Source organism: Herpailurus yagouaroundi, unplaced genomic scaffold (assembly GCF_014898765.1).
Source record: "Herpailurus yagouaroundi ecotype Mexico unplaced genomic scaffold, PumYag 28, whole genome shotgun sequence".
NCBI lineage: Eukaryota > Metazoa > Chordata > Mammalia > Carnivora > Felidae > Herpailurus > Herpailurus yagouaroundi.
The window spans coordinates 108,421,786-108,433,149 of record NW_024412376.1 but is presented as its reverse complement, the minus strand read 5'-3'; the positions used below and the strand labels follow the sequence as shown (position 1 = coordinate 108,433,149).

At 43.6% G+C, this 11,364-nt stretch overlaps 1 protein-coding gene and 1 long non-coding RNA gene across 2 annotated transcripts; one reads left to right on the top strand and one right to left on the bottom strand.

Annotated features, from left to right (window-relative positions):
• Positions 1–1,818: 1,818 nt before the first annotated feature.
• Positions 1,819–8,905, bottom strand: LOC121034462 (uncharacterized). The gene is made up of 2 exons (XR_005792442.1): positions 8,796–8,905; positions 1,819–1,958 (listed from the first exon to the last, which is right to left on the bottom strand). It is a non-coding gene; the product is annotated as an uncharacterized LOC121034462 (long non-coding RNA).
• LOC121034449 (growth-regulated alpha protein-like) lies at positions 8,522–10,214 on the top strand. The gene is made up of 4 exons (XM_040481236.1): positions 8,522–8,710; positions 8,816–8,939; positions 9,052–9,135; positions 9,965–10,214. The coding sequence occupies exons 1-4, from the start codon at positions 8,623–8,625 to the stop codon at positions 9,972–9,974; spliced, it is 306 nt and encodes a 101-aa protein (XP_040337170.1). The 5' UTR covers positions 8,522–8,622; the 3' UTR covers positions 9,975–10,214.
• The last annotated feature ends 1,150 nt before the right edge of the window (positions 10,215–11,364 follow it).

Here is an 11,364-nt window from a genome sequence, read left to right as displayed (position 1 = left end):
AATTTGGTTCAGACTCATTTCTCTGGCTCCCCCAGATAAGATACTCTTCAATTCTTACACTGCAATTCAAATTCTGGCTCATCTGGGTTCACCCATGTCCCCAGAAAGGTTTTACCCAGATGCTAAGTGTCAAAAGAGGCAAAAGTAAGGAAATCTAAACTGTTGGCAATCCTTCAAAGATGGTTCCCTGATGTCCCAATGTCAGGACACATTGGTTACATGAAACAGTGGCCTGAAACCATTTATTCATGCGTTGTTTCAACAAACATTTGTCAAATACTTTATATGAACTACACTCATACTGGAGATCGGATGCAAAGAGACATGAGATATGATAGCTTCTTTGCAGAATACATAATCCAACATAGGAGTAGGTAAACCAGTGGTTCCCAACAACATGATCTGTATCCAAGGGCCAAGATAATCCGTTGGACAGCGTTATGAACTTTCTGACGGAAGTGACATTTGAAATGGTTCCTGAGTGACAAGCAGACACCTCTGGGCCGGGCCTAAATTCCTGTTCTATCTCTCTGCACTTCCTGCTTCCATGTTAAACTCCAACCTAGAAAAATAAAATGCTTCTTTTTATTGTCATGTCATACCACACTGCTTCCAGCTTCCATGTCTTTGCTTATTTGGTCCTCTGTTTCTGGAATGGGTCCCCTACCCACTCACCTTAGGTAGCACCTTCCTCCAGAATGTTTTCTCTGATAGCTCCCACCCTTCCAAGAAAGGGAATCAGGGCCCCCCCCCCCCCCCCAGTGTCTATAAAAGTTCTGTGCATCGCCATGTATTGTGGACTTCCAGGCAACTCCTTATCTTTTTGTCTTCCTTCTATAGACTGTGAGCTTGGTAGTGACAAAGAATATCTTTTTCCCTCTATGAAGCCTAATTTATTCCTTAGCTTATAAGTGGTAGGCAAATGTTGAAGGAATAAATGGATAAGTGGGTTAAACATAGAGTAAATAGAACTACTTGTGTTGGCAAGTTATCTCTAGCAGAAATATGACAGATGAATGGTATTAAGCCAGACTAGCAAGAGACAGATACCTAATTTAAATGGTGTGAAAGAAAGAAAGAGAGAAAGAGAGAGGAAGGAAGGAAGGAAGGAAGGAAGCAAGTAGGCAGGAAGGGAATGTTGGCTTACATAGATAGCATCCACAAATAAATCAGAGCCACCTAGAGGCCATGGGTGCCCAAACAACGTCCTTTGTAACTTTCTCCCATGTCATGTGCTTTCCTCCGGGCCAGTTTCATTCTCAGGCAGACTCTCCCCCAGCACTGGCTCACCTCTGGGTCCCATGTTGCCAGTTTAGCAGCCCTAGGAAGAATTAAGGACTTCTTTTTCAATTATTTCAACAAAAATTCTAAGGATTGCTTCTCATTTGAAAGGGCTTAGGTGACTTGCCCATCTCTGAGTCAATCAGCAGGGCTTGAGGGTGGGCCCCAACAGGAAGGAACTGAGAAATGGGTCATCCCCTGAACTTCATGGATTGAGAGCAGATGAAACTAGGGTGTGTTACCAGGGAAAAGAGAAAGAGGAGCCCAACACGCCATATCTGAGGAGACTGAATAGAGAGGTTGGCCCGATTCCTGGTACACACTAATGCCTTTGGCCTGTATGGTGGATGGATCCAGGAATTTAACACCATGTTCAGACATGGCCACTCTTCTCCCCTCAGAGCCAGAATTATTACATCAGAAGAGATCATTTTAGGCAAGCTATGCCCTTTCCTGCTTGCCAATCAGCATGGGCAGCAATGTCTCAGCCTGTGTGCCCACCTGCCCCCCGCCGCCCCCAAAGCAGAACCTGAGTCATCAGCCCGCCATACAGGCAGATTTATTCGAGGAAATGTTCCCAAGGCTGGGACGGGAGAACTGGGAAGAGTGAAACAGAGCGTAGGCATCTGGGTTCAGTCCTTCTGGGGATCTTGTGAGAAGTCATGTACAGTATCTGCCTAAAACATGAAAGAGGAGGAAATATTTATCGTTGCCTCCTGTCCCAAATTGGCAAGAGATTTTCCACAGCAGTGACAGAGAAACTTTGCAGCAAAAAGGCGTCTGGCGCAGCTATGGCGAGGACTTGTAAATGTATACCTGCACACAGCTGGTTGCGTGCGTTTACCAGGGTAAAACAGTGGGCCTAGATGATGTAACATCCTAGATTTTACTAACTGTTGATTCCGAAAGATTGATAAGAAGTACTGGGGGCCAATGGAATTTAACCACCAAAGCATCCATTTTTGAAAAAAGACTCTTCCATTTCTTAAGAGTCTTGCTTATACTGGTTTAAAGCAATGTGCACAAAGGGGCACCTGAGTGGCTCAGTTGGTTAAGCATCCGGCTCTTGGTCTCTCAGGTCATCATCTCAAGGTTCATGAGTTCCAGAACCCACCAACCGCCCCCCCCTCCTCCCTGCCTGCTTGAGATTCTCTCTCCCCATCTCTCCCTGCCCCTCCCTCACTCACTCTGTCGGTCTCTCTCAAAATCAACTTAAAAAAAACGAATGTGCATAAAACCTTGATGTTTAACTCTTGCGGAAGTAATTGACTCAGAGAAGGACACGGTCAAACAAGAGAATGGATTGGTTCCTTGTAGTAGGCCGTAGCAGTCCTATGCTTATAAATATTTCTGCATTTTGGTTGAGAAAGATTTCATGGATTTAAGTGGCATATTACAGAAAAAATAACAACCAAAAAGGAACCTTTTCCTTTTTACCTCATTTTCAAGAACAAGTGGCATTAAATCGTTCCTGGAAGTTTAATTCTGCACAAGCCACAAGTGTTCGCTGCTTCTTGACATGCTCCATTTACTCCTACTTTTGTTTGTTTGTTTGTTTTGGCAGCTTCTGTAGATAAATTGGAGTTTCTGATGTCCCTGAACACCCTCATTTACGTCAGTTTTAGGTCGGTCTGGAGATCATTACAGCAAAAACACTTTCTGTTTTTCTTTTTCTGTTTTTTAAAAAATTTTTTTAAAGTGTTTATTTTTGAGAGAGAGGGATAGAGAGACAGAGAGACACAGAGACAGAGACAGAGTGTGAGCTGGTGAGGATCAGAGAGAGAGGAAGACATAGAATCTGAAGCAGGCTCCAGGCTCTAAGCTGTCAGCACAGAGTCTCGAACTCACGAGACTTGAAATCATGAGCTGAGCTGAATTTGGAAGGATGCCCAACTGACTGAGCCACCCAGGCACCCCCTTTGTTGTTGTTGTTGTTGTTTTTTTTATTTACATGAAGTTGAGAGATTTGTACAGTATGACTTGTGCTGAAGCCCAACTATTTGAGCCTATAAAACATGATGAAGTGTTCAAACCGGGGTAGCAGATATTTCAGATTTTCATACCTGAGCAAATACGAACTCAACAAACATTCACTTTTCTTTAAGAAGCTACCAGTAAAGCATGCATGTCCACTGATTTCATTTTGGTGGTGTTCGAAATTGATGCAGAGAACAAACTTTTTTAAAAAATGATCTTTTTATTTTGAAGTAATTTTAAGTTCACAAAATTTGTAAAAATAGTACAGTTTCTGTGCACCTTTCACTCAGTTTCCCGGGTTGCAAACACTTGACATTAACAGGGAACATTTGCCAAAGCTTAAGAAGCCAAAATTGGCACATTATTGTTATTATTGTAAGTTTATTCATTTGTGTGAGAGAGAGAGAGAAAGAGAGAGAGTGTGAGTGGGGGAGGGGCAGAGAGAGAGGGAGACATAGAATCCAAAGCAGTCTCCACCTCTGAGCTGTCAGCACAGAGCCCTTCGAGGGGCTCGAACCCACGAACTTACAGATCATGACCTGAGCCGAAGTTGGACGCTTAACCGACAGAGCCACCCCGGCGACATGGCACATTATTACTACTATTAATGAAAACTCCAGACTTGATTGGACTTCACCAGATTTTCCACTTATTGTCCACTTTCTGCTCCAGGACCCAACCCAGGATGCCACCCTCAGTGAGTTATGTCCCCCACTTCCCTCTGAACTGTGACAGTATCTGAGTCTTTCCTTATTTGTCATGACTTTGACGTTTTTGAAGAGTTCTAGTCAGCTATTTAATATTCCTCAGTTTAGGTTTAAGGGATGTTTTCTCATGGCTAGACAGAGTTACAAACTCTGGGGGAAAGTACCAAAGAGCTAAAGTGCCCTTTTCATCATATCATATCAGGAGGTACATGATATCCACTTAATACCGAGTGACGCCATTAACCTTTATCCTTTAGTTAAGGGGAGGTGTACCAGATTTCTCCACGGTCAAATTACTTGGTTTTCGGAATTGGACAATTTAAGAAAATGTAACAACGTATATGAACAGGTTATAACAGGAGAGAATTATGCTATTAGTGAAACAAAACCATGCAGGATGTATGATTATTTTGCTGTGCTCACAGTTTAAAATATTAAATTTGAACCACTCAACTAGGGGGATAACAGTGTTTTTGTTTTTGTTTTTGTTTTTTGTTTTTCTGGGTTTTTGTTGTTGTTGTTGTTGTTGTTAAATCACTCCTCTCTAGGAATTCTTAATCATGTATCACACAGCATCTTTATCGGAGCATTATGGTTAAAAGCCATTCTCTCTGAGTGTGAGTCCTAGACTCAATATCCTGTGACTTTGGGAAAGTTACTTAACCTCTCTTCACTTTAGTTTTTATATTTGTAAACTTAAAGCCCCATAAACATAACCTTAAAGTCCCATAATAATATCTATTTCACAGGGTTGTTTGGAAGATTGAATGAGTCAATATTTGTAAAAACCCTTAGAAAAGCACCTGCAATTAAGCACAAAATAAATGTGCTGCACCTTGGAGTAGGTGCAGAGGCTTAGTAACTAACCCATAGTATGTGGCAACTAAATAAAGGAAGTGGTCTGTTTCGTATTTACTCAGAATCCTGTAGACTCTTATTCATTAGCTACTATGTTTGTTGAATAAAAACTCAAATTTTCAGTGACTTTGTTAAAGTTTATTCTGTAGAACAAACAAAAGTTAAGAGATTATAGAAAAAAATAGTCTCTTCATAACTTTCTGATTTTATAAACTTCATAAAACGAGGCTGTCTTACATTTACAAGTAGAAAACAAAGCAATACACCTTTCAAGTTTTAAAGAATGCTTTTGGATTACTGGCCAGTTTCCCATCAAATCCCAGAACACAATTTATATATAACGAGGGGAGACCCACACAGACTCAATTACTCATAAGCTAGTCTCATATTTACAACTTTCAGGATTTTTTTTCTCCCTTCTTACTGCTTAACACAAATTTTAATCTTTCAATTTCCCTAGTTTTTCCTGTCAGGAACATACTGACCAAGGCTAGAATGTCTTTAAAGATAGTCATCTTTTCCAACAAATGCGATGAAGAGTCTTTAAGTCAAACTCCTTTTTATAAATGAAGTGATTGAAACTAGGACCACAAGCTAAATCAGTGGTAGAGTTCAACAGTAAAATTGAAAACTCTCGGGTAAGTGTATCTCCTAGTAGAGTACAGTTGTGCCTTCCTTTCAGGAAGCCTAATACAGAACATTTTTTTGGGGGGGGGGGCTAAAATATTTTAATCTGCAATAGACAAGATATTTTCATTTATAAGGGTACAGATAATTTTACATTCACTAGTAGTACTTCACAGCAAATGAAATACAGTACGTAATTAACTAAGCAACATCTATAGGCTATTGCTCCCCCTTCAAAAGTTCCTGAAAGTCTTAGTTCTCATGATGGCACAGAATCCCTGCATATAACTTCGTTTTACTCTATATTCACTCAACACCTTCTGTTTTCCCGCATTTGTCCCTATTTCACACTTTCATGACTTTTTTTAAAAACTAGAGCAAAATTAATGAGGAAAAATGTTCACAATTGTGTAGCTTGGAGAACTGTGTAGCTTTGAGTTTTGAGTGTGTAGGAAACAATTGGTTTACAACATCTGATGGATTTTGTTTTCATTGCCATGTTAGAGTAACTATTTCTTCCCAAGAGGGAGAGATTCAACAAGTAAGTATTTAAAAAGAAGAAAAAGGAGGAGGAAGAGGAAGAGAAAAAGGAGAAAGAAATTTTTGTTCTGTTCTTGTCTTTGCCTATTCTTGTGGTAGTTGGTTTTCCTTTTTATTTTTTAAAAGTAAACTCTACCCTCAACTTGGGGCTCGAGCTCAGGCTCTGAGATCAAGAGTCCAATACTCTTCCAACTAAGGTCGCCAGGTATCTCTGTTTTAGTCTTTTAAGGCGAATATGCTCATTTTCATTTTTACATATGAATTGAAATTATTTCATCTTTTTTTAATTTTTTTGTCTTTGTCCTGTGTTTGTGGTTTATTATTTTATTATTTTTTTAATTTTATTTTTTAATCTTTTTAAATTTACATCCAAATTAGTTAACATATAGTGCAACAATGATTTCAGGAGTAGATTCCTTAGGGCCCCTTAACCATTTAGCCCATCCCCCCCCCCACAATCCCTCCAGTAACCCTCAGTTTGTTCTCCATATTTATGAGTCTCTTCTGTTTTGTCCCCCTCCCTGTTTTTATATTATTTTTGTTTCCCTTCCCTTATGTTCATCTGTTTTGTCTCCTAAAGTCCTCATATGAGTGAAGTCACATGGCATTTGTCTTTCTCTGACTAATTTCACTTAGCATAATACCCATGTAGTTGCAAATGGCAAGATTTCATTCTTTTTGATTGCTGAGTAATATGCCATTGTGTGTGTGTGTGTGTGTGTGTGTGTGTGTGTATATATATATATATATATATATATATATATATATATATATATCACCTCTTTATCCATTCATCCATCGACGGACATTTGGGCTCTTTCCATACTTTGGCTATTGTTGATAGTGCTGCTATAAACATGGGGGCTCATGTGTCCCTTCGAAACAGCACACCTGTATCCCTTGGATAAATGCCTAGTAGTGCAATTGCTGGGTTGTAGGGTAGTTCTAGTTTTAGTTTTTTGAGGAACCTCCATACTGTTTTCCAGAGTGGCTGCACCAGCTTGCATCCCCACTAATACAGAACATTTTAAATGTGAAAAGAAAAATTGGGGAGTGAACCTTTCCATTACAATTGTTTTTTTCTTTATGGAAGGATTTACAACGGGTTGAGTTTCTGTTTAGGCAATGCTGGGAAAAGTTATTCCACTCACTTAATGAACATTTATATAGTGTTTAATCTGCACCACCTCTCACAAATGTTGACTCATTTCTCATAACTATCTTGGTGTGGACAGAGAAATGTTTAACAACTTGCAGGTGGCAGGTGGTTTCGCTAAGGGCTCAGTGGCCGGCTGCCGCGAGCAGGCTGTTACCCACTAAGCTGGGCAGTCTGGGAGCCCTGTTCCTACATACCCATCTCTGGGCCAGAGGTCATTCCTGTTTGTTCCCCCCTTCCCTCATGGGATTCCACGTCTCCAAGAGGTCTGAATCCAACCTGGAGAATTACACTTAAACCCTCTCTACCTAATCTTGAATTCGTCAGATTTCTCTAAAACTTCTGGTGAAGAAATAGCGAAGGTGTCAGCTTCAGAGACTGAAATTCCTAGTCCGAAAACAGACAAGTCACTGTTGCTAGAGAAAGGGAGACCAGCCCTGAGGGTTGTGTGGTAACGGATTTTTGAGCGTGATGTGGCGGTTCATGTGAGGGTGCCACACAGCAGGTACCCGCTCACTGGGGACCATGTGCTGCTTTGTCCCCGGAAAGACCAGAAGGAGTGAATTCCGGGAGCCTGGCCAACTTGCCCCTCTCCAGCTTGAGACTGATGGCCGGTCCTGTATTCCATAGCTCAAATTTGAACCCCTCATGCATGGAAAAAGAGATTTTCCGGGATTTAGGGAATTCCAACATTTTGGAGAGTACAAGGAAGTTCAGCAGGATACAAAAGAAGAAGGAAAAAAAGGTCATGTTACAGCCTTCTCCTTTCACTGAAATCCACACTGGAATCGACTCTAGACACTGATTCTTACTCCCACCAAATGGAAAACATAACCGAGGTCATCTAAGTGTGATTTGAGAATATACAAGAGAAACAGTTTGAACATTTTTCTCTGGAATCTGAGACGCTGGCTGTATTTTTGACAGCATCCCTTTCAGGCGTAGGACCTGTGCAAGAGATGGAAGGTAGAGAGCCAAGCAAATGTACCCCCTCGCTATCCTTAATTCCCCCAAATCTGATCACTAACGAGACAGAACTCTCCCTCCAAAACTGCCGCGCCATCCCTGTCCGGGGCTCACAGATCCGTCCCCAGCTCCTCTCCCAGCGACCGGGGATCCCTGGGCGCCCACGGCCGCCGCACCCTCCCCCGCGGTGGCAGCCGCCGCGGGGCGGCCACTCACGCCCCCTTTGCGCATTGGGGCGGACAACGGTCTCTGAGTCGCCGGCACCCGCGGGCGGGTCCCCCTCCACCCCGGGGGCGGGGCCGCGCGAACCTTCCGCACCCGGGAATGACCCGGGGCGCCGGGAATTTCCCTGCCCCCCCACTGCGCCCTGCGCCGCGCCGCGCCGCGCCGAGTCGACAGGGGATAAAAGCGGTTCTCCCGGCTCGGGGAGCCACAGAGTCCGCTCCGCCAGCCCTCCCGCCAGCCGTCCAGCTCCAGCCACCGCCGCCGCGACTCCCCGAGCTGAGCCCCATGGCCCGCACCGCGCCCCGCGCTCCCCGGCCCCTCGGCGCCGCGCTGCTGCTCCTGCTCCTGGTCCCCGCCGTCCGGCGCGCCGCAGGTGAGGCCCGGAGCCCGCGGGGGGACGGGGTGCGGGTGCGAGTGGGGGTGGGGAAGGGGTGCGCGCCCCGGGGCCGCCCGCTCACCCGGCCTGCTCTCCCCGCAGCGGCGCCCGTCGTCACCGAGCTGCGCTGCCAGTGCCTGCAGACCGTGCAGGGCATTCACCTCAAGAACATCCAGAGCGTCAAGGTGACGCCGTCGGGCCCCCACTGCGCCCACACCGAAGTCATGTAAGTGACGCCCCGAGCTGCCGCCGTCCTGGCCGTCCCCCCCCCCCGCCCCCGTGCCCCCCACCCCGCGGCCCGGCCTCCCGCCAACGGGGACTCTGCCTTGTCTCCGCAGAGCCACTCTCAAGAACGGACACGAAGCCTGTCTCAACCCCGAAGCCCCCATGGTCAAGAGAATCATCGAAAAGATGCTAAGCAAGTGAGTTATGCTTTCTGTTGACGCGTGCCGCTAGAGTCCTTGGTCACGGATCCTGGCAAATGCGTCCGGGAAGTTTGATCAAGGAAACCTAGGTTTCGCTGAAGGACTGAAAAATCTGTTTCACACTAAATTTGCTGTTCAGGTTATTCATCCGCTTTGTTGCGGGAAGAATATTTCTAGTGCCCTTTCTCCCCATTCAAACGAATGTGGGTAAACTTGCTTTTATTACAGTTATTGGTGTTGGTCAGTTACATTAAAAAGCTTTCCACCTGTTAAGAAACATAGGCATCCCCCCCACCCCCCATTCCTTCTGGGCTTCACGTCTGCAAAGCAAAATCCTTGGTGTTGTGCAACATAGGTTCTAAAGCTTAGAGGTGAAGAGCGGGCACCTTGTAGTGACACTGTACTAGGAGCAAATCTGGATTCTCTCACCTATCAGCCACGTGACCCAAGGATGATGACGATGACGATGATGATGATGAATCTAAAGCTTCTGTACGCCCAGGAAAAGAGTAAACAGTAGTAACTACCATATGGGGTTGCTATGAGGCTGAAGGGAGGCCCAGTGTGACAGAGAGAAACACGTTGTGGCTGTTCGTAGCCAATAATTGAGCCGAGACCACAGGCTCCACCTACATTCCCAAATGAAAGCATCCAAGAGCTTAGAGGTCTCTACCACACAATGTAGGCAGTAGCCTTTTAGATGCCAGGCTGGGGAAACTAGCTTCAGAAAACGCTGGAACGTCACAGTTGGGACAGGAGAGGGGTGCTGTGCCAGCCAGCTTTCCTGATCAGTACTAAGGATGACATTTTTCTCATTATTGGGCAGCTCCAACTGACCAGAGGAAGGCAGAAGCAGACTGGTGGCTGCACCTGAATCCGGCCTTGCCCTTACAGGAATCAAAGAGGAAAAAGTGGAATCGTCAGCGCCCAGTGCCACCAGAATTGGGCCTCATACGCTTTGAGCGTCTCTTAGGAGAAGCCTCCTATTTATTTATTTATTTATTTGTTGGTGGGCTGGTTTTCAGAGATTCTCTGCCACTATTTTACATGCAACGTAATTATAGGCTGCGATTGAATCTATTTGCGGCACTATGCCGTTATTTTTATTGTTTATTTTATGTTAAACCCAGCTTAGTTCAACCCTGATTTGTATTTACTTTGAAGGTAAAGGTTTGCACATATTCCCAGTCATTAAATTAATACTTCTGAGGAACCCACAGCATACCAGCCACTGTGACAGTGGCTGGGGCATCCAAGTAGAGAGTGAGGTTGTTATCAGGCTGGGGAATGTATGTGCACAACTATTTTTGTAATTGTTTAAAAGAATGGCTGTTATTTATTGAAATGATGTCACAGTATGTGGTCAACATTTCTCATGTTGAAGCTTTAGGAACTGCAGTGTTCTACATATCCTGTGGACATTTTATGTCTTTCCTGTAAGGCATAATGCCTTATTTATTGTTAAATATACAGTGTTTCTCTATATCTTATAACAGAGAGGCTCACATATTTATTGCTATTTTTGAAAAGAACTTGAAAATAAAGTATTTCAAAATAAAAAAAAATGTTTGTTTCATTTAGGGGCAAAAAGTCTGTCTTTACTGGATCATCTGATGATTTACAGCAATATTTCTCGACCTTTTTAAAAATTGTTTTTCCTCCTGGGCATTCAATTTGCTACACAGATAAGTCAAACTATAATTTATGCTTGACTTTATCTGATGATAGCTGTCATTTCATTTACCCAGGAATATGCTTGGGTTTCATTTACCCAGGAATATGCTTTTCCCAAGTATGGGTTTCCCTCTGTCCCTCAGTGTAAGAGTCACTGATATTTATTGCCATTTGTTACAAAGAGCTTCTCTCTACCCTACTACTCAATTTTCTCTCCTCAAAAGCATTTACATTCTTAGAGCAATCTTAACAAGGAGTCTCATTTAATTGCTTTTGCTAAATGACTCTTCAAACAATTATTGACAATTTAATGAAGCTGGTAGGGAAATGGTCGTAAAGTGAATTTTTTCTTCAAACCTCAAATAAGTTGGGTCACCAGTAGAAGCACAAAAAGTGAATAGCTGAGTACTTTGTCTATGAAAAGATCTAATTGACATTTGTGTTCAATTTTCTAACCTTCATTTATAAGTAACTGACACTGGGGTGCCTGGGTGGGTCAGTCGGTTGAGATCCCAACTCTTGATTGCACTCAGGTCATGAACCCAGGGTGGC

Excerpts from the sequence above, each read along its gene's own strand:
- LOC121034449 (XM_040481236.1), top strand. The coding sequence starts at position 8,623 with ATGGCCCGCACCGCGCCCCGCGCTCCCCGGCCCCTCGGCGCCGCGCTG. Across the intron at positions 8,711-8,815 it reads CGCCGTCCGGCGCGCCGCAG|CGGCGCCCGTCGTCACCGAG; the intron begins GTGAGGCCCGGA and ends CTCTCCCCGCAG. Across the intron at positions 8,940-9,051 it reads TGCGCCCACACCGAAGTCAT|AGCCACTCTCAAGAACGGAC; the intron begins GTAAGTGACGCC and ends TTGTCTCCGCAG.